The 23,083-nt window shown below is 35.4% G+C and overlaps 5 protein-coding genes across 8 annotated transcripts in view; 1 reads left to right on the plus strand and 4 right to left on the minus strand.

Moving 5' to 3' along the window:
* The window catches only part of LOC114521164 (unconventional myosin-Ia-like), a 28,528-nt gene extending 23,697 nt beyond the window's left edge, over nt 1–4,831 (minus strand). For all 3 annotated transcript variants that reach the window (XR_003686786.1, XR_003686784.1, XM_028541589.1), the window contains exons 1-4: nt 4,478–4,831; nt 682–902; nt 281–396; nt 75–169 (exon numbers count right to left, since the gene is read on the minus strand). Coding sequence is in view for 1 of the 3 variants with exons in the window: in XM_028541589.1 (XP_028397390.1) it covers nt 75–169; nt 281–396; nt 682–894 (424 nt within the window). In the remaining 2 variants the exon portion in view is untranslated. The remainder of the gene's footprint in view (nt 1–74; nt 170–280; nt 397–681; nt 903–4,477) is intronic.
* A 358-nt stretch (nt 4,832–5,189) lies between these two features.
* Nucleotides 5,190–9,107, plus strand: LOC114521212 (cyclin-dependent-like kinase 5). Its single transcript, XM_028541622.1, has 12 exons — nt 5,190–5,337; nt 5,777–5,865; nt 6,172–6,239; nt 6,365–6,425; nt 6,664–6,720; nt 7,041–7,136; nt 7,259–7,333; nt 7,647–7,743; nt 7,990–8,059; nt 8,295–8,355; nt 8,472–8,549; nt 8,890–9,107. Exons 1-12 carry the CDS (start codon nt 5,301–5,303, stop codon nt 8,983–8,985), a joined length of 885 nt encoding a protein of 294 aa, XP_028397423.1. The 5' UTR covers nt 5,190–5,300; the 3' UTR covers nt 8,986–9,107.
* Nucleotides 9,108–9,495: 388 nt separating this feature from the next.
* LOC114517492 lies at nt 9,496–10,483 on the minus strand. Its single transcript, XM_028537248.1, has one exon. It carries the CDS (start codon nt 10,139–10,141, stop codon nt 9,518–9,520), a length of 624 nt encoding a protein of 207 aa, XP_028393049.1. The 5' UTR covers nt 10,142–10,483; the 3' UTR covers nt 9,496–9,517.
* A 1,855-nt stretch (nt 10,484–12,338) lies between these two features.
* LOC114517928 lies at nt 12,339–15,587 on the minus strand. Its single transcript, XM_028537784.1, has 9 exons — nt 15,504–15,587; nt 15,190–15,334; nt 14,742–14,866; nt 14,283–14,491; nt 13,901–14,087; nt 13,599–13,687; nt 13,104–13,182; nt 12,546–12,770; nt 12,339–12,404 (listed from the first exon to the last, which is right to left on the minus strand). The coding sequence occupies exons 1-9, from the start codon at nt 15,585–15,587 to the stop codon at nt 12,339–12,341; spliced, it is 1,209 nt and encodes a 402-aa protein (XP_028393585.1).
* Nucleotides 15,588–17,485: 1,898 nt separating this feature from the next.
* Nucleotides 17,486–22,129, minus strand: LOC114516369. 2 transcript variants are annotated; one of them, XM_028535836.1, is made up of 6 exons: nt 22,041–22,129; nt 21,581–21,641; nt 21,184–21,294; nt 20,082–20,937; nt 19,481–19,619; nt 17,486–19,159 (listed from the first exon to the last, which is right to left on the minus strand). In XM_028535836.1, exons 2-6 carry the CDS (start codon nt 21,621–21,623, stop codon nt 18,302–18,304), a joined length of 2,007 nt encoding a protein of 668 aa, XP_028391637.1. In that variant the 5' UTR covers nt 21,624–21,641; nt 22,041–22,129; the 3' UTR covers nt 17,486–18,301. The 2 variants fall into 2 exon arrangements, with proteins under 2 accessions (XP_028391637.1, XP_028391629.1); XM_028535828.1 differs by having other exon boundaries at nt 21,184–21,297.
* Between the last annotated feature and the right edge of the window lie 954 nt (nt 22,130–23,083).

The raw sequence follows: 23,083 nt of genomic DNA on the forward strand, positions 1-23,083 counted from the left end.
TTTTAACCAGCAACTGAGTCTGGTCTTAGGAGTTTAGTCTAATTACTACTACCATTACAATACATCAGGTTTACCTGTCTTCCCAGCACCACTCTCCCCAGTAATAAGAATACACTGGTCTTTATTGTGATCTCGCATTGATCTGTAAGCCAAGTCAGCAACTGCGTACCTGTAAAAATCTTCATTTAAAATCTCTTCCCAGAGCAATTCCAACAGGACTACACACTACCCTAAAATGGTCTTGATGGCAGTGCGAAAGATATCATTCTGGAATACTTACAGATGTGGCGCCATTTCATAAATGTTTCTTGATCTGTACTCCATTATCACTTCGTTTGTATAAAGATACAGTTTTTCATAGGGATTCACTGACACCACAACATTTCCTATGTATGTCTAGAATAATTGCAAGAAAACATTTTATCAATATTGTAGTGTATGATAACTCTATCAGATGAACTAATCACGAACACAATATTCAGTAATTTAGCGTGGTGGTATTCTTCTACGGTTAATAAGAGATCGTAAAAGTTATACAATGTACGCATGCGTTATTTCATTTTAATATATTATGCATATAATTTGCAGTTACAACTTGCAGTACAGACTCTCTGAGGAAATGAGGAAATCTCTAGTACAATATGTTCTCTACAATTAGCCGCAGAAAATGTTCAAACATACATAAATTTCTCCAGCTTTGAATCGTTTCTCAAGATTCTCCATGAGTTTGTCTTCGGTAAGTGGATCAAGTAAAACCATATCACTGACCCCGGCCATGTCATCCATGATATTTCGTCCATCGTATTTTTTCTTGCTCATTCGCCTTTTCTTAGAACCCTTACCAAGACTACTCCGTCGCACCAGCTTGTGACCTGGATCCGAATCATCTGCCATCTTTGCACCTGGGAGGAGATTAAAGCCTTGATAATTATCAATAAACCATTATAGGGCTGCACCGCCTGCTCGGTCACGACTCACAAGGATACTTCAAAGATCGAACATTTGATCTTGTTCAATGTTAATGCATAATAAATGTTGCGATTTCAGTTAGATTACTAATACTGTAATGGTCTGAGTCACCAGAGTTGACACAGTTTAACAAAACAGTATTTAACGTTCGCCTGTCTTCTCAAGAAACCCCCCAGTCGTGCTCTAAAGCTCGAAGATCACATGATATTTCTCAATTAAATTATCACCCAGCAGAAACTGAAGTTGGAATCGGACTTACTAAAACCACAATTATTCTGAAATATAGGATTCTTTTGGTACACAATACTACCAATCACTACACAGCACAAGCAGCAACTACACACGATGCTTTAGAAGTAAACCAAAGGCAAAAGTTGCTGATAATTCTTTTTCGAGTATATCTGATTAACTTAGCAGTCTATATGTTGACGTGTAGTCTATACAAACAATTCAATAGCAATCTTTTAAAGAACTCTTTATTAATAATGTGGGTGTATTATTGTTCAGGGTATGTCATACTGGTCACATATAATTAAAGAATAATGATTAAAAAAGATCTTTGTGCTCTTATCAATCCGCTAGTATTTTCTTTAACGTAACGAAAATCAACACAAGGAGTCAAGGACAGAAACAAAATCGGAAGCCACAAATGACAATGAAAAGCGTCGTAATTTACACGATAACTAGAAGAATAATATATTTTAATAGGAAAACGAGATATATTAAACCAAACGAAACCGAGGCTGCACCGACACCAGACTTTTCTCTTTAGTCTCGAGACTATCATCATCATGACAACACCGGCAATAAACGGTCTCGGCAGTGGCAGTGTGTCAGTCGCCCCAGCTATCAATATTAGGGAGCTTTAGCAGTGACTACGAGTACGACTACGAGTACGAGATTCGTCATTCTCGTGCGTTGTTTGCTTACGCCATCAGCCAAAACTCGTAGTCGCCGGGCTTTTGAGTACGAGTTTTTTGATAAATTTCGTACTCGAAAGCCCAACGACTACGAGTTTTGGCTGATGGCGTAAGCAAACAACGCGCGAGAATGACGAATCTCGTACTCGTAGTTGTACTCGTAGTCACTGCTAATATAAAGCTCCCTAATAGCTTTTCGCTACTGCAAATAACGTAAATCATGATTTATATAAATAATTATAAATATTAATAACAATTAGCCGAGCATTTCCTGAGAAGATGCGTGCAGTTTAGCAGTTACGCAGTTAAATTATCGCAGAGTCACATTTTATTCATTTCTGGCACTCCCAACTTCTCAAACGCAGAATATTTCTTTTCCATAGTTATAAAACACAAAAAAACATAAAAATTGAAGATATGCTTTCACAATTCGTTAAAAAACCACTATAAAGTCCATTTGTATAAGGTTTTTCCGGTACTGTGGTATTTTTGGTATTCACTAACAAACTCAATCCTTTAACAATATCCGTTTTTTTATCATAAAGATAAGTGCTAACTATGCAATTATGATGAATGCAACAATCAATATTTTTTTTTATATTATAACCATTTACTTGGTGATTACCAGACAAAGTGGGAATATTTTCCAATTTAATATATTAATAACTTTAAATATCATTTTGCCGACTTTTGCTAAATGCAAAATTTAAGCAATTGTGCAACACCCACTTGATAGCTATTTTCCTGACTGAGCAAAAGGAAGATTTCCAAAAATGGTCAGATTCATGTCCCAATGATGGTGCGTTATCTACCACACAAGTGATCTTGTTCATTTCTGAACTCACAAAAAACTGTGTCAAACCAAAGAATCCTAAGAGCTAGAACTATTATTATTATTTCAATAACAAGTGTCCTGGAAGTTCTCATTAACTGATGATCAGAGATACCTGCATGTGCGGGGATAATCCTATTGAGGGTGTGAACAGCAAACACCACAACAAATCGCATAGGAAAGGAATTCTTTAAAATAGAATTGAATACAGTATTGCAAAGGATTTGCATAAAACAACATTGTGTCAGGACTAGGAATTGTTTAAAGTGCATTTAGGGCCCATAGAGAGTACTCTCTTTCTCAGAGTGAAACTATTATGAATGAACTACAGTGTTAAGTGCATGAAAGACAATCACTTTGCTTTTGACAAGACTTCTTTTTTGTTAGAGTAAGAATAGTTTTTGAGAGGTCTTTAAAAGGTTATTAAAAATATGGAAAAAAAAGGTTTGCACTCCAGACTAGGATCAGACTAAATAAGAAAATAAATGACATGCAATGACTATGTTTCATTAATCAGGATGTACATTTTAAATTGTGATGGTTTGAATCTTACTAAAATCATTATGCTTTACAATATAGATTTTTTTATAGATCAGTATGGATCTCATATAAATTTAATCTCATACAAATCTGTTAAAAAATATCATTTAATTATAGGTTTTTGGAACTGCAATCCCAGGATTGCAATTCTAAATCTTAAGTTCGAGATCCACTTGACGTGTAGAGTGGTGCTTAATTAAAGCCTATATTGAATGGTTGCTATATGTACTTTCAACTATCATGCTGACAATAATTACAAGAATGGGTAAGTATCTGAACTTTAATAATTAGCACTGTAATTAATACAACTGCAATTGAATCATAGAGCATTGATGCACAAACATATTGTACTCTTTATATAATGTCTGCACCAAATTAATCTACACACATGTACCCTAATAGCAGGTAAACTATTAAAGTCTGACATTGTTATCAATATGCTCAAACCTTGCATTAAGAAATTAAGTGGCCTTTCTGCACCTATAGAATCTAAATGCAACAACATTGTCTACATTCTCGAGAATTCTTCCTACACTCTTAGTGTGCATTCAAGGGGGCACAGTTATACATTTTTGTTGACAACTATAATGTGTACATTCTATGACAATCATACACCTGTGTATATATTTACAACATTACATTGTGAAACTACCCTAAAAACGAAATTTAGCCACGTTATAATTTGTTGCAACATTCGAATTGGTAAACTCTAAAGTAATAAAAGCCGTGTATTGTACTATCTCGTACACAATTTAAACATTCCATTCGTAATTGTCAAGTTAAGACCCAATTAATTACTAATATTAGATTGAAAACCATACACGAAATGCCAGGTAAAATTGCCCAAAAATTCAACTAGTAAAATGGGAACACTTTCGTTGCCCAGCAAGTGCCACTCAAAACACTAAAAAACCGTGGCAAATTTGATGCGAATATTGGATCTGATAATACCCTACAGATCAGAACTAAAATTTATTGACTGAATAAACACTCGTCTATGAATTTCTAATTTTATTTCCAACTTATACAACGCAGAGTTTTACTCATAAAATGTTCTTTCATAAAATGTTCTCAGTGGCAAAATGTCACAATTAACATTCGCTTTAACCTACTAATTGCAACAACATGGAAACGTCATCAAGAATAAAATGAAACCGTATATCCATATTAGAAACCTCTGTTGAAATATAGCGGTCGTCAAATTACAAGTGCTTACCTTATTTATGATGCCAGCTCATATATATTCAGTTCCCGTGTTTCCTTCAGTAAATCTTCACCACAAAATCACTGTGTTTACTATACACAGATAAATGTTTTCCTAACGGTTCTCCATTGCCCCTAGAATACGCTAGAAGTGCTTTATGCGTGTCGGAAACACACACTCCAAAGCAATGCCAAATGTATTTTTTCCGAGTAACTGAATATTTTATTCGGTCTGCTGGAAGCCGCGGGTAAACGCCCGCGCATGGCATGTATCGCCAGAGAGCGTAATCGAAAAATCCAGAAAAGTCCCATAATTTTTGGCATTTTCTCACTTAACACGCCAACTTTTACGGAGTAAAATTGGAATTTGATTCCACGCAGTTTACAATAATAAAGATTGTAATTCAAAACCACATTTCTTCAACTTTAATTTTTCAGTCGAAAACTGACCTGTTGGTCCTGTTCGCAGGTCTGAAGGAGGTCAGTCGTATCTAGGGAAGGGAAGGTCGAATAATGTTTACATCACTGGTTTATTTATACTATATTAAATGATACGTTTATTTAACGAACGAAATATTGATCCGTTCATTCCTATTGCAGTATCAACATCGTTGAATACCTTTTATTATAAACTTCTCAGGAGAAATTTGTTGGAAGTCGTAAATAAAAGATAGTCTGTACTCAACCACTCTCCCCCTCCCTTACACACAATAAGATTGAAACAAAATTTCCTGATGACAGTATTATGAATGAAAATAATAAACACAGACAATAAAGTTGATACGAAGTGATAACAACTGCTTTTATTTATTTCATGATTACCGGTATTCACTGTGATGCAGAAATATGAAAAACTTGAAAAAATCGGGGAAGGTATTGGTTTATAATATTCATTCGTCCTCGAGTTTATATAAATGTACTTTGCACCTTGTATGTGCTTCGAGTACTTCATGTCAATGTTTTAACTTTATCTTAGGAATTGTAAATATAAGAAATTGTAGATGAATCAGGCTCGTTTACTTTTTACCCAGTGTATAAGCATGGCAATGATGACAAAGTATTGAAGCCCGGTCTTATTAACATAAACAGGGCTTTAGAAATATCTAAATATCTAATATTTGAATATCTTTTTAATACAAGTAATTAACTGGTAATGTCTGTTGGAGGCCTGTGCTTACTTGGACAAATATCATATCTGGAGTATTCGCTCACTCGTAATGTTTAAAAATTTGGCACAATTAGACGTACCCTGGCAGCAGCTCACCCAATTTTAGCAAAACTTTCAAACATCACTCAATAATCTCTGAAATAGGTACATATGGAACTGTGTTTAAAGCCAAGAATAAAGAAACTCATGAGATTGTAGCACTAAAAAGAGTTCGTTTGGATGATGATGATGAGGTGAATTAATTAGGTGAAATCCAAGAATATATTGCTGATTAACTGGTATTACTGTATTAATAATAAGTTGTCTGACATGAAACTAAACAAAGTGCTCAGAGTAACAATGACTGGATCCTAATAAACTGGTATATCCAGAGCAATAGGCATTGGACTGCTTCATTCTATTTTGTCTCCTACCATGCCCTCTCTCCTTTATATTTGATATTGGAATGAAGTAGACCCAGCCTAGGCTGGACAAAGTTGCCAAATGTTAGTGGACTAATATATTTGGTAGTCTATCTTATCCAATCAATTGTACATCAGGGTGTACCCAGCTCGGCATTACGAGAAATCTGTCTACTGAAAGAATTAAAACACAAGAACATTGTCAGGCAAGTTGACATTATAATTTGTGTCTCAATACTGAGAAGCACATTTTTTACCAAGTACAACTCTATACAAGTAAATCATACTTGTTGGCCATATAAAATATCTTTTGTTTGTGTTTTTGTTTCAGATTATATGATATTATGATAAGTGAGAAAAAACTTACTTTGGTTTTTGAGTACTGTGACCAGGTGATTTCCTCTGCCGATTTCCTCTATACATTAGATGTAGTTCATTTATACACTTGTGCTGGGTTGTAGAAGACCCTGTCTGGTTAACAAAAATCACAGGATACATTATACATACCAGGAGGTTTCAAATGTTTATCAGTAAGCTGCATTATTTGAAAAGTCTACAAACTTTACCAAATTATTTTGTTGCCTTATAATAGCTATCATTGGTATACTTTTTATTAAAATTTTTATGCAGGATTTGAAAAAATACTTTGATAGCTGTCAAGGGGAAGTTGACGCTAATATTGTAAAGGTAACATGATGTATGTTCTGTCCTTATGATCTTTTTAAATTGTGTTTTGAGATTTCATAACCTGGATATATACCAGACTCCTGATTTGGTCGGTGTTGACGTTATCCTCATAATTTCTATAGATCAATATGCAGTAACAATTAGGCAGGGAAGGGAAGTCGTTAACGTTGTTAGTCAGTCGTTTTCGGACCAGACCGACGAAGTCTCGGATGATTTTTCTTTATCTTTGGGCGGTTTCGGGCGGTTTTTAGTAAGACCCGCCTCGACAGACTTTGCGTTGAACTCCAGTTTATTGGAGAAAATATTTTAAAATTATTTAGTCTTTCATGTATCAGTTATTACGAGGACTGGCATTTTGTCATGCTAATAATGTGCTACATCGCGACCTCAAGCCTCAAAATCTACTAATTAATAAGGTAAACGAAATCTTCACCTGCAATAATTGATAGCAAACTCTGGAAATTTTTTGAGAATATGTACTTGCTGCATATTGTGCCTAAAGTCAGGCAAATTTACCATTTACCGTAATTATTTAAAGGATGGGGAGTTAAAATTGGGTGATTTTGGATTAGCTCGACCGTTTGGTATTCCTGTTCGCTGTTATTCAGCTGAGGTTAGTTACACTCCTAATAAATTCCATCTTTTAAAGATAGCATGTTCAAATGCATTATAACAATGATTGCAAGCTTTAATTGTTATCATTACTAATTCGTACATTTTCTTCTGGTTGCATCTGCTTATTTCTGCGACATTAAAAGCCATGGTTTTATAACGAAAAAAAGTAATAAAAACCCTGGCTGCGTGGTGTTAGCATTAGTGTACTGCCTTCCATATTTTTTTTTATCAAAATGTTTCATTTATTCAACATTCAACAGGTTGAATTGCTCAAAAATGAATACTGTTGCTTTAGTATATCTCAACTCTAGGTTGTAACATTATGGTATCGTCCGCCAGATGTTTTAATGGGAGCGAAGATTTACACGACCTCAATAGACATGTGGTCAGCTGGATGCATTTTTGCAGGTATGCATCACAATCTTTTTTAAATTCAGAATCCTCTTGAAGAAAGGATAAATTCGAATAAAACAAATGGCCAGAGCTGTGAAATCTTACTATTACAAACATCTAAGAAATACAGTACGTTTCTTTTGGCTGTTTCATGTCAAATTTTGAGAAAGAATTAAAATAGAATTAAATTAAAATAAACGGTGATCAACGCTGGTAATCCACAATATTGGCTTGAATATGATTCTAAAATTGTTTATTTAGAATTGTCGAATGGCGGAAGACCTCTTTTCCCAGGGAGCGACGTTGATGACCAACTAAGAAAAATATACAAGTATCTTTATTGTTTTCCAAGCTCGAAAGCAGTTAGATAAATTTATTATACAATGTGACAGACATGCAAAATAGTACCATTGCATTACAGATAGCGTTCAGCAAAGCTGTATTATACTTATACGTGACGTGTCCGTCGTAAGGGCTCAGTCTTTCTGATTATTTAAAACGCTGTTTGCATATTTACTTGAGAAATTTGTTTGTAGTATATTTTTTTTGACGTACTGTACTATAAGAATCTTAGGATCACCAAATGAAGAGGCTTGGCCTGGAATGACAAAATTGCCAGAGTATAAAGTAAGCAAAGAACACTTAATAAAGGTGGCTCTTTTGGTGCCTCTTAAATTTTCTTTTCGTTGCTGGACGTATCGTGCAAATTGTTCAAGCTATGAATTTTTTCTTATAAAATATAGGATTATGGGTTCCATCTTCCAGTATCGTTATCTCACGTTGTTCCAAAACTTCCATCCATTGGCAGGGACCTACTACAGGTGTGGTATTCTCGTGTATTGCATTGTATCCTGGGTTCTGTGTATAATTTGTTGCATTTATATACATGTTGAAACAAGTAAAAAATTATCTGTTAATTTCCTGCTATTTTGGGCGAGCGATCGTTTGCATTTTTTTCATTCATTTTTTAATGCAAAATATGACAAGCAATCGTCGCCCAACTGTACAGATGAGACGAAGCGTTTTGTTGCTCAATCAATTTGTAGGCGTTAATTTACAAGAGCTATGCAGGCTAACCTGGACAAGTGAGCCTCGAAAATTTACCACCTCTCTAATAACACAACATCTCTAATATGATCGCATTTTATTTTCATCGTCTAGAAATTGCTCGTGTTCAATCCATTAATGCGTATGGCTGCAGACGTTGCAATGAATCATCAATATTTCAATGATCTTAATCCTTCAATCAAAAACTGATCACCTGATCTGTTCTAATTTAAGTAACTCCGCTTTCAAAGAAGCAAGAAAAATATTTCTGCATAATCGTGAATATACATGCATAAAATCAACTTTTGTTTTACATCAACTTCACCAATATCCCCAGGCAATATCCCTATGCTTCTGTTGGAGAATGCATGTGAAAATCTCTCAAACTACTTAATAATAATTAAACACTTTTAGCAAAACCAAAAATGTTGATCAATATTTAGCTGAAAAGTATAATAACTGGAATTGATTTTGACAGCAATGAGTATGACTAACTTTGTGGTATATAAAACTATACGCATGTTACGTTATTACATCATTTGTCTACGTCTATATATATATATATATATATATATATAATTATATATATATATATATATATATATATATATATATAGTCTTTGAATCAACTAACTTACTAAGCCATTATCCCCATATATTTATTAAGTGTTGCTGCTATGTATAACAAATTAATTTATGGTATTTTCGCCAAATCTAAAATGTGGTTTCTAACTAATGGTTTCTAACGAACCCACAAATTGAGTGAATACGTTGAAGGTGGAGCATTGTCTGCGTTGTAGCCAAAATCATAGCGAGGTAGAGTTCCACCAAACCTTGCGTAATTTTCCTCTGTTATTCCAACACCATGATCTGCTCGGCCACAAGCACTTCCTCCACCACCAATCATCATCACTGCACCATCACCACTATCCCAATCACACCAAAACCCAATGTAGTTACTACTCTGAATGTTGCTGCTACAACTGTGCTTCTCAAAACCTGCCGTAGTTTGGTACTGACCGCCGTAACTAACTGGACAATTTCCACGACACTGATCACTTGCCCAGACAGCACCATTACGAAAGTTTCCATAACTTGTGATTTTAGACCTGAATGTCCCACCTTGAAGACAATTGGAAGTGGTTTGTAGTAGAGCTGTGTGACTAGAGTCATCACTTCGTGTTATCTTGAATTCGTTGGCTTTTACTTTCCAGAATGCTTCAGAAATCATATCCTTGTTTTCAGATGGACTCCTCGGATTACCGAAGACGGAAGATTTGTCAAACCAAAATACACCATTTTCTATCCAATTTTTTGAATCAGCATTTGAAAAGCGACTTATAAGAGTCCATCCATTGTTGGACATATCACAGTAGGCCTATAGTAAGCGAAAAATTTAAAAAGAAAAAGGTAGGAGGAATATAGCCAGTCAACGTCTTGCGGTGTGTGAGAACTGAGCTTCTTTAAACGCTATTAATTTTAAAGATTTATAGACCACCATTCGAGGCGAACTCGTAAATCAAAATTTGGTTTTTGGGTGTTACTAAGCGAACTGGGCAAAGTTATTAGGTCTGACATAGCAGTTTTACTATTCCTATAGTTGTGACGACTAAAAATATATAAATTAATATAGTTGGCGCTAATTAACAATTATGACGAGGAAATGTCGCTGAATAAAACAACTCGAACTGATACTTGATCAATAATAGAAAAACGTTGTGACATTCTTTGTATAAAACTCTTTACATTTTGCATATATAGTTAAATTCTATAGTTAACTCAGAAATACACAACTCTGATTGGCCAATTCTCTCCTTAACTACAGTTAAAAATAACTAGTCTTTTATACAATTGGCCCCAGAACTAATGCTTAAAAAATCCAGAACTTGTCAACGCTGTTCTGTTAAGGAAAAAACTTTTTTAATTGCTCGCATTCTTTATACTCTAAATATGCACTTACCAAGTATCTTCCAATTCTGTGAAAACCGTTACGTAAACCAGGTTGCAAGGTTTTCAAACGTAGACAACCTTTTATATCTGTATAGTATAATAATTAATATAACATCAAATGTCAGAGCATGTAAACATTTTTAGATATTTGCCAGTCTCTTATTTTACTGCATAATGTAGAGCAGCATTCCTAGAAAACAACATATTTTATTTACGAGAAAAGCTTTGTGTCCTGCTTTATAAAAACATTACATGTACTTTACTTACGATTGCCTAGCGAAAAAAGTTCCAGCTTCTTTATTCTTTCCTCGATCTTTTTCTGTTCACTTTTTACCTTAACATTAATGCAAACTATATTCGTATATAACTCTTTTTCCTATTGTTAAATGTCGCGAAACTGATTTAACTGATTGCAAAATTGCAATTGCGAACTACGGAATTTCGACCCGCAGCCACTACACTTACCAGCTTTCTAAAAACAGTTTATCTGCGTAATGTAAAATAGCATAATCATTGGTAAATTCTAACCGCTTATCGGTTTATATTGTTAATTAACTGTGACAACAAGAATTGAAAATTATAAAAACTTGCATAGCGGAACAAAATCGACACTGTATGAACCATGACATGTTGATGCAACTAAATATATCAAGAACGAAATTCCCCCCTTATTTCATATTTAAATAGAAAGCATGTTAAATTCCTATTTCATTGTATCTAAGGTCAGAAGGTGTTATAATGAATCTGAATTTTGATCCCCCTGGCCCCAGACAAAAACAGAACTCTACTATATAAACTAGATCAGAAATCAACCTCGTTCCCAGGGCCTTTTGAGACCTTATAGGGAGGGTTGAGGCTGGATCAGAAATTACATATACTACGCCACTGACAGGTAGTATGTGTTGATGAGAAAAGATGGGAAAACTCTAAAATCAAGAGCTCCGTGTGCGGAAAAATTTATCTCACGAATCGTTTAGGGAAATATTTATCGTGTCTGCATGATATTTTCTTTATAGTATTTTCCATGCCACAAAGTATTTTTTGCCCATTGGCGAAATCAATTCCATATTTAATCCCATATATGTCATTAAGAGATATTCTCATTGAGAGTAATAATAAAAAACGACCGTGAAATATTTTCATTTCTGCATGTAATAACTTCCGCTAATACAACAATTAAATGCCAATGGTATTTTAAGTTGACGCCCAATGTAGATTCATCCGCCATATATGATTCAATCTCATGCAGATTTCAAATAAAATGTGCATGTACATTTTTTCTGTTGCAAATACCTCGTTCATCATTGCGATTTCCTTCCAGTTTTTTTTTCCACGAACTAACAGTGTTTCGGTTTTTTTTTAGGACGATAAAGTAAAAGTCCTGGTGCAGAGGGGATTCTACTTTCAGCTTTTCTATTTGGAGCCACCAAGACCTGTTAAATATTTCAAGATCTGATATAATAACTCAATATACCACAATACGTGCATGAAAAATGAACGTATTAGAACGAATGAACAGCATGTGCATGGAATATAGTTTACGGCATGGTTGAATAGACAAGCTTGCAATTGTGTGAGAAAATGTATCACTGTTAATAATGAATTTCGCTTTGTCAAATTGTTATACGTATTCTTACCGCACCATTCTTTTTTACTTCATTTGTGTGAGCACAATTACCCTGTTAGAGATAATCAAAACAAATAATTAGGATGTTTTAGGACTGTCTATGAACCTGAATTGTTATGACAATAACGTATACAAAAACCCGATGTTTTGCTTTTCTTCGCTTTTTATAGCTTTAATTACACGTTTACTACACCTTTCGTCGTGTCCCTGTTTCTTCGTCAAGACTGTATGTTACATTGTTCCCATTCTTGTTCGTAACAACGTATTCAATACATTTTCTCCAGGCTCGTTTTGGAATGGACGAGCGAACCCATATCCAAACATGGACATTTTTTGTTATCTCGCCTTCATTGATGGGAGTACAATCTGACGAACAGTAATTCTTTGTTCCTCCTTTTGGTCCATAGCACGCGCAGCACTGTATACAAAAAGATAACGTCAGTCGTTATACAAAACGCGATCAGGGGGGGCACATTGCCTTACGTTTTTGGACACACTTTTGTAACTGAATTTGATGGGAAAAACCAAGCATTATAAGGCGTATATATAGCATAGACGTACGGCGCTTTTACGTACCTTTGGGGGGATAAACAAAATCATGCATAGAAATGCTTCTGTCACACATTTATAAACGTGTGCTTAGGCATTGCCTAATGAAGACAGAAGTATATATGTTTATACTTCTATATGTTCATATTTCTTATATGTTTTATTAAAGGTTTTAAGTGAAGACAGAAGTATATATGTTTACCTTTCCATAGGAACACCCAACAAATGCAGTACTACTGTGTAATATCCCAGAGCTTGCTGCCCTCCTATGAGCACTGTAGCTATATTGTATAATCAAATATGTATTAATCCTAGTTTCCATTTATTCGTGAGTGTCGTGAACATGTCAAGGTGGCTGATGTGATGGAATATTTCTATGTATTAGCAGTCAAAAATGACCGATTTGTTCATGAAATGACAACAAATATAATTCACATCCGGACATTTCTCATCGGTGAAAATGACTTGTTCACGCGACAATTACGACTAAATGGAAACCAAGCTTTATTATATATAGATAACTGCATAAATAGTAAGTTGGTAGATAGACTAATGCCTGTTGGTTCACATATGACCGAGGCATGCCTGGGTTTTTATTGTTTATATTTGTTATTGCATAAATTCTTTTCAAAATTATCGGGTCCGTCTGATACCGTTCACATTCATATGTGAACCAGGCTTGACTTATTCATTATACCTGAAAGAGCCTGAATCGTCCAGTCTTTCCCCACCAAAATATGCAAAGCCAGGCGAGCAAGGCTGCTGAAGGCATCTGTTCATCTTTCCCTAAAAAGAAATATTTTTGAATTGCACATTCGTTATACAGAAAAGGAGAAAATATTAGGAATGCTTAAAAATGATAAACTGACGTGACAAATTAAACCTATAAGTTGCCGGACTGTTCTTTTTTTAAAAGTGTATATCAGAAAGTTATGTAACTGATGTTGGGTCCAAAGGTGAAGTAGTTTTCTAATCTTTTTTATGGTTTGTAAAACTTACCCATCCAATCAATCGTGAAAGGTGTCCACTAAAAAGAGAGCATCTATAGTTTCTGTTTACAACTTTTCCTGTCTGCAGGTCTTTGACGAAAGAAATATCACCAATTCCAGGATTATTTTTAGTACATCCTCCAGAATTGCGAACAAGAAGTTGACCAAAAGGACGCGTATTTGCCAATCTGAAACTCCTTCAGTAAATATATGGTAAAATATATTATTGTCTGCATGGTAATTTTTTGGCAAATTCTCCATCATCAAAAGGATAGCGGATGTATACACTTTACCAATGCATGCAGCAGGAACTCCAAAATTAAATGTATGAAAGATTTGACGTTGTGAAAGAGACCTACACTATAATATAATTTTTTAAATTTTCGACTCACCAATGAGCCTTTGTATCCTTAAAGTTTGATGTTGTTGATATTTGGAAACGTATATCTAACATATTAATTTTTCCAAAGATACTGGACCAATGAGGTTTTCCAAAAGGATCAACAGTTTCATTCGTTGAAGGAACAGTCCATGTGACAGCGTCATCTTTCTTTGCAACCAACAAGTATCCTCCTCCATCTGTTGTAACGTCACACCATGCCTGATAAAGATTTAGAAAACAGTATTTTCTTGAATGCGTGTAACCCCAATCAGTGGCTACCATGCGCGCCCTGTAGGATAGATATAATAAAACTGTACAAGCCCACTTATACAGTGTGCTTCAAAAAAAGGTAATCCAAATTCTATAGCCTTTATTTTGCGAGGTTTAGCTCTCTTTTTGTTCATGCCGTAGGGATCTCAACCTGCCTTAGAGTAAGGAACACATACTCAGTTATAATTAAGGAACACACCTTAGCCACATCTTCTATAGCTGTTGAATTTATCCAGTAAAATCCGTCAGTGGCATCAGGAACTCTGTCAACGACATCTGAGCAGTCAAGTGCAGGATTAAAATACTCACCGACAGTGGAACTCCCTAAATAAATTAAAAATGTATATGCATGAACCTTTAAAAACATTTTAGGGCTTGTGTCAAGTGCAGAAAACCTTTGCACTATAGCCCACAAGATATGTACGTATTTAAGTATAAATTGAACTACTACTGAGTACTAGCTGAACTGTCAAATCTTCAACTGCCAAAACATGCGTATAAATGCTCTTTTTCACAAAGTAAATGCATAAATGCTCTTTTTCACAAATCTTGCTCACAAAGCTGTCCCTTGAATATTCTCCGTGTCTATAACGTCACCTTCTTAAACTATGTATCCCCTTAGCTCCAAGAGCCATAAATATACATACCATCGATAGTTTGCCATAAGAATTCGGTGGTTTCTTCTGTGCATATAAGAACTCTATCAGCTCCAAGTCTGTCTTGAACGAGTTTTATTTCGCCGTGATTAGATTGGTCACATTGTCCTGGGTCAATGGGGTTTTTCTTATCAAGCTGCAAGTATAAAAAACTCAAAATCGAGAATAATTTCATAAAATCCACTGTGACGCACCAATCAATCAACCATTATTCTCATCATCTTTGACAAAATAACGGCTTGCCTTTGACTTTGTACTGTAATATAGTGTAATAGAAAGAAATTTAGAGACAAGGAAATACTTACAGAAAGTCTAACATACTTTGAACTATTCGTGCCAGCTCCAAACACCAAAAAATATGAGAACAGCGTGTAAGTTAACATCGCCATAGTCAGTGTTGAATTGTGTTGAAATCAAGAACCCAGCTTCTTTTATACTGTCTGTCAATAAGACATTTCGCTTCAGCAGAAGACTGAAGAAGCGACTTCCGCTGAATGTAGGAAATTTCCTCAAAACATCCATGTATCTGTTCAATCATAGCCTACAAGGCTATAACACAATGTCTGTTAGTGACGACGATGTATATAAAACTTATTCGGGCCATAGGAAAAAGATATAATATATAGAGAATTTTATATTTATGCTTATACTATATAAATATATATATAGTTCTAAACACTGTTTCAAATTCAAATTTTTGTCAATATCTTCAGCAAAACAACGCATTTTTTAAATTTGAAAGATTTATTAAAAATACCTCACGCAGTGCATAATCAGTAAATTTGAAAAGAATGTTTGTTTTGATAAATATTTTCATATTTCTCTTTATTCTTTTAAACGACCTCGCAATTGCAGGTAAAGACAAAAATGACGTGGTAATAAACATTACCTATATTTACAACTAAATGGACGCAAATGCTTCTATAAAACCAAGCCCTGGTTTGGCCAATGATGTCCAAAGCCTCAAGACTGAGTTTATTTGATTACAGACACAGCTGGAATTTTGTTAGGCCTATATATACCAATATCCGGGTGAAATAAATAGCACATTCTTTGGAAATATTTGAGTTCCCTCAAATATTTCTAGCAAGTTCTTAAAGACGTAGTAATTACATATTATGCATGATTCCAACTGCGCATTGTTTTGTCATGCCATGTACATATTCAGCTCTGTTTCTGTGCATGATCCATTAATAATGCCCCGTACGGGCCAGTTTTCCTTGACAAGTTTCCTCGACCATGCAGTTCACTTGCTGGTGTGTGCGAACAAATTTTCCTTGCCAAGTTTTATTTTCCATGTTCCTACTGCGCAATTCCTGTCAAGTTTTCCTTGACGGCCATACACACGAGCTTAAACTTTTTCCTTGCTGAAAAGCTGGCATGACTAGCTTTTGAACAAGGCTCCTTGTCAAGGAAAACCCGTCAATTTTTTGGCGTACACACGAGCAAATAAAACTTGGCAAGGAAAATTGGCCGTCTGTACGGGGCTTAAGCATTAAACAATATTGTGTGTGATACGACCATGGTCGTATTCGTCATTTTCCGGCCAATGCGACCATGGTCGTATTCGTCATTTTCCGGATAATACGACCATGATACGACCATGGTCGTATTCATCATTTTCCGGCCAATACGACCATGGTCTTATTCGCCATTTTCCGGCTAATACGACCATGATGGTCGTATTCGCCATTTTCCGGCCAATACGACCATGATACGACCATGGTCGTATTCGTCATTTTCCGGCCAATACGACCATGGTCGTATTCGTCATTTTCCGGCCAATACGATCATGATACGACCATGGTCGTATTCGTCATTTTCCGGCCAATACGACCATGATACGACCATGGTCGTAGCATGGTTGTATTGGCGGGAAAATGACGAATACGACCATGATCGTATTGGCCGGAAAATGACGAATACGACCATAATGTTAGAATCCATTCCGCAACAAACAGGGAACCAAACCACGTGAAAATACACAGGATATATTAAGAGAATACTATATCAATGAGTTGATGATAAACACCTCGTTAGACAACATTACTCATTAATTAGCCAATACATAGCAATCAAATCCGTACATACCAATCACATAAATGGTTATGCAGTGATATTGCTCGAATTTTAGTGGAAAATACTGGCAAAAAGAACACAGAAAAATCATGGAAATTGGACTAGTTTTGTACAGGGTAACGTATATTTATGCCTTGCATGCAAAGATATAGTGCGGCCATGTAATAGTTTAGATCCATATTTGAGATCATTTGTTGGCGTAGTCTAATATAGTGTTTGTTGTGAATTAAAGTACTGCAGAGGCTTGCTTTGGATAGGATCTTAGGAGCAAAATTAACGTAATGCATTTGTTTTGAAATCATCAGCGTAATAATGTAATTTCCTCGTTTTTTCGCTGTGCTATATGCTCTTAACCATGGATACAAATGTCCCAGAGAGCGTCTTCTTCATCATCAAAGTTACCCAAAGAGGTGTGTAAGCGAATTTTTTTAGCGAATGTTCTCCCATTTTATTTTGCGATAGCATGACAACCATGCAGCCAATCTAAATTCACATAACACTTTATTTATTATATTAAATGATAAAATCACTTTAAATTCTACATTTTCAAAAACTAAATTTCTAATAACTATTATCTTAAATTCTATTTTGAAACTATTAATTATATAATCAGCGACGTAAATTATGCAGGTGATCCAACTTACAACTTAGTTGCAATACTTGAGAACACTTTGAACATAAATCAATTAAAATTGCGCTGATCATCCCCATAGAGAGTATTAAAATACTTCTAAAATATTGTTACAGATTTTTTATAGCTTGTTTGGTTCTTGTAATATTTTGACATGCTGACGTCAGGTCTGAGGTGACAAAAGTTTCTGTCTTGCTAGACATGCAGCTATCATCGGCTGTCTGACAAGTCAGCTTTAAGCCAACCCAACACCTGACATGCATGAGAACAAAATTTAACGCGTTAAAGATTAATCCAAGATGCCTGACAATTCATGACAACTCGTTGTTTCCATTAAAAATTTTACATGCATAAACTAAAGTTGTAGTATATCAATATTCTATAAGTCGTATTTCAATCTATTTTACGATCGTCATATCTTATTTTCTGGATGACCTGGCTTGTTCCTATGACAACCAGATGACAAAACGATCTTGAAAAACCAACGTAGATATCCATATCACGTGGTGTCCAGCCTTTGGGTATAAAAAATATCAACACCCTTGCCTCCAATCCTTTGAATCGCTGATAGGAGTCAACAGTAACGGGTGGGTCATTCTTACCATTCTTGGAATATTTCAACTCGCACCATTTCTCAGAATTTACGGATTTTATACTTTCATCTTGTAAAAGAGTTACGACTCTATTGACTTCCGTGCCGCAGGTGATAATGGCCATATCAAACAATGGCACACCTTGTTCTTGCAATTCTTTTATTGTGGTGATCAACAAATTATTCAGCTGATCAACACTTTCTCCTGGGATGTACTCTGGGGATTTACCGTATACAGAGTGATTTACGGTTGGGGGAGACAACTCCTCGTTAGAGAAATCCGCCGTAGCCGAAGTAACTTTCTCCCGCAGATCGTCATAACAGTGGCTATAGGCTTCATACACGTTATGGGTATTCCGAACAACTTTGGTCAGCGAGTGTCTGGTAAATCGCTGGTTGATCTCATAGTTCCTTGGTCTAGCGGTGTTTCTTCTTACCACTTGAAAGGGATCCTCGAAGATCCAAATGCTGGATTTCTCCCGTTTATTCAACATCGAATCTAGTAATCCAAGCCAATTACCTGGAAGATCTTGTGCTTCATCCACGAGGATATGATGAAATTTGTGCCGTGTGTAGGTAAAATGGGACCCAAAATACTTCTTTATAATCTGTTGATCGATAATATAGCTTATCATATCCTCTTCAACTCCATCATCATTCTGCAATTTTTCAAGTTTCAAACAGTAATTTTCTATTAGACAAAAATTACCCACACAGTCGTGCAGAGGAGGGTCGGTACCTACCTACATATACGAACAAGTTTCGCTACTGGTTTATGATAACAACCAAACAATGAATTATGAAAATCTAATTTTTTTTACCTTTGAATTATCGCTTTTGCATGCAGTAAACGTATGCATATGGTGTAGTATGATATATCTATGGATACATCCAGCAGTGTTAAATAACTGTTTTTAAAACGCTGCGTCAATGATGACTAAACTATACAACATAAAATCTATGACAATAGTTTTACATACCCTCTTTTTCATGTCTTCAAATTTCTCCCATTCTTCCTTGTCCCCTTTTACAGCTTTAAATATATGGTGGAGCAACGTGCAAAAGGTCTGAACCCGCACTGATTTCCCTTTATTTTTGGCATTCGTCTCAACCCATCGTCTAAAAATAAAAAAAAACCCAAAGTTAAACATCTATCACATGGCGTAACAGTCAACTTGAATATTATGCACTGAATATGTTGCAAACAGTAGCTTTGTATTAAGGTTAAAGACATTTAGTTTGCTTGTTGAATAAAACGATAAAATCTTGCTTTCTAGCTATTTTGAACTTAACCACCGTTTAGGCTAAACGGGATTGATAGCTACAACCGTCCCCTGGATAATAAATGTAGGGGTCAACGAAACAATCTTGCATTGCCGCACCGCATGAACATGGTTGTTAAAATGCTGTTAGGAATTGTTGAAGCTTAGCTTCGCTTAAATAAATTGTTACAACTTGTTGATAACCATGTTTGTGAGGTGTCCCACAACATTCTGTTCAAAATGTGCATCACCAGCTACGTTTTAAGCTCAGTTAGGAGAGAAAATATGTAATACTATATATTAACATTGTTTTACTAACTCTATTTCCTTATTGACTGGACAATTGTATGTAATAACAAGAATCTTCTTGTCGTCATCATCTTCTGGGTATTTATCAGCCAAAAGTTTAACCCGATCCTTTAAGACGAATGTCTTGCCAGTTCCAGCAGCGCCCGTTATCCAGACATCTTCAGAATTTAAATCACGGCTTTTTAAAAGATTCGCCTGTTCTTTAGTGTAACATTTAGTTTCTTTAGTTAAGTTGCTATCAGAACCGCATATTGCTCGTCTTTTAAATTCACGGGCGTTGTTAAACGTAGTTCCGTCGGACTGATGGTATTTCAGTAGAATTGCCGTTACCATTAAAGTATAGTCACTGAATGGAATTTTTTGTTTGACGATGCCTGTTCGTCTCAGCCAATCTTTAATATCAACCAGGCCTTCCTTAAAAAGGATACGAGTATCATCCTTATTCTCTATGACTATATCACAACGGGCTAGGAGCGGAAATGCGACGACCTTGAAAGTTGGAAGACCAGAAGGTATAAAGTCAAGCACTGATACTTTTCTTTCCAACTGGTCTCTTGCTTTCAAGAATTCATTTTTGGCTCTACTTTCTCTTTTTACCGCCTTGCATTCAAATATCACCAAACCGTGTATGGTCACAAAAATGAAATCAATTTCCTCGTGGTTAAAAATACGATCATGAAAAACAAAACCATGCATTTTTCCCCTAAAATGTTCTGCAGCACGGCCTCGATTGTTGATATTCTCCAGTGTATTGTACAGAGTGCGCTCAGCCTCCCTACCACTAGTGGAATCTCTTGTATTACGTTTAGGAGTGAAGATACAAGGGATCATATGGACTTTTGAAGCATGACTCTCTTGCTTCCAATCTAAGAAAAAATTTTAGACACTGCGAGATACTGTGTACAACATGATGCATGTGCTTCTAAATTGTTCAATTGTAAAACATGAAAACCTTAAGGTATATTACATTGTCATAGTGTTCAAAAACAAAGAAACAAAGAAAATATAAAAATTTAGTGACATCCTATGGATAAACATGTGCAAGGCACTCTCATCCCTTAACAGTTGACCTAATTGGACACAAAGTCATTTGCCTAACTACAGTATCATACCAGTGCCATATTCCTGTTCCAATTTTTTAATGACAGTTGTGGTAACTTTTCCAGTTAATAAATCATTCTCTGCCACTTCATCAACCTCCATATCTTCTACATTCATCACTGCTTCTAATTGAAGATAATGTTAAGAGATTATACTGAAATAGAGATGAAATGATAATGTGATTGATGTCTCTGCAATCCTGGAGCAGGATGCTACAACAAATAATCAATTACAAATTCAACAATGATACCAATCCAAATATTACTTAGAGGGAGGCATTAAGAAATGAAACCATTTAAATGGATATTGCTAGCCTCCTAGCTTATTATAGCAATCATGTTAGGCATTCTTTATTGCAAGTGAAAACATGAAAATGGTATATGAAATAATTCTGCCAAAATTTGGTACCTTCATTCTTTCTTTTTTGTGATTTCTCAGCCATGACCATCATCTTGCACACCTAGATTAACTAAAAGAAGAGATTTTTATATGAAAATCAGGCATCACAGCTGGGAACATTAATATAAACATGTAATGTGGTCTCGTAATCGCAATGCTTGAGCTGTTTCTTTGTTGTCCTGAAATTAAGCCATACAGTATTTAATACTGCTATAAAATTGTAAGAAACTCTCGCATTGATATGACTAACCGGATCACTCAGGATTTTCATCAATTTAACCTGCTCAATTCTTCTAATGCCCTATGTACCCTGGATATTTATTGATATAAACGTGGCCATAATTTGTCGCCATATCAATGATATCATTCATTCATTCTTTCGCTACATTTATTGGTATTATTTATGTTTTTCTGTATCAGTGAAGTTGATATTAACGCGCAGAATTATTTTGTTAAGATCTTAACTTACTTATCAGTCGATTAAACTTGTTTATTTTTGTAATTTCTCAATATCTGTTGTTGAACAACCGTTTTGACTCGAGCTCCTGTGATTAAGATTTTCACTTTTCCGCCTAAATATTTAGCGATGAAATACTTCATCTTGCATAAATTCAACATGGCAGCTGATCTCGACAAATCACAAACCAGGGCGTCCTGCACAAAACTGAGTTATCATGCGCCTGGAGTTATTTGTCTCCGTTCTTTCAACTAATAATATAAAGGGAGAAAAATTTAGATTCTAATTATCGTTGGGTAAAAACAAATTTGAAGTGGTAATTCAGTTTTTCCGAGAATCTGGCTTCTGATTGGTTGATTTTTATACTCAGATCAGCTGAAAGTTACTGGAAGTAAGTTTACATGAAGCGTCGTTCTCGTGTCAAAGCTTATCCTCACACTTACGGATCAAAATATTTTTTGCATGTAATTGGAGAATTATCTTTGCCTCGTTTAGAAACTCGAGAGTAAGAAAAACAAAATGCAACCATTTAAAAAAAAAGTTCAAGTTTAAAACAGTTCTGACGTTCTGACGTAATCACAGAAAAGATCTATTATATTGAATTGTGGAACGGGTCAAATTTACACACAACATCACCGACATGAAATGAATCACGAGCAGTATAGGGACTACAAACAAATTACATCAACGGACCTTATCCAATCGAAAAATGAATTTGCCGAGGGCGTGCGGTCAATCTGTGAAGCATGAAACTTTTTACTTCCCTATAGGCTATATAATGATGGTACTGTAAGTTTCGAGTACCAAATAACTGAAAAATTTGACCCATGACTGGGACAATATACAACAGAACGGATCTACGGGTCGGCGTGTGTTGACTAATGCTTAAAAATAATTCAAAACTAACAGCTGTCGACGCTGAATCAAGTGTATGTAGTTCATATATGAATATCGCAAGCTAAACACGTTAACGGTTATAAACTGAACTGAAAACTTCAGCACAGCTGAAAATCTAGCTAAAAATAAAATCAGTGAAGCCAAAGCCCAAAGGAAGA

This window comes from Dendronephthya gigantea, unplaced genomic scaffold (genome assembly GCF_004324835.1).
Source record: "Dendronephthya gigantea isolate DGI-Jeju-01 unplaced genomic scaffold, DenGig_1.0 000000F, whole genome shotgun sequence".
In the NCBI taxonomy this organism is placed as follows: domain Eukaryota; kingdom Metazoa; phylum Cnidaria; class Anthozoa; order Malacalcyonacea; family Nephtheidae; genus Dendronephthya; species Dendronephthya gigantea.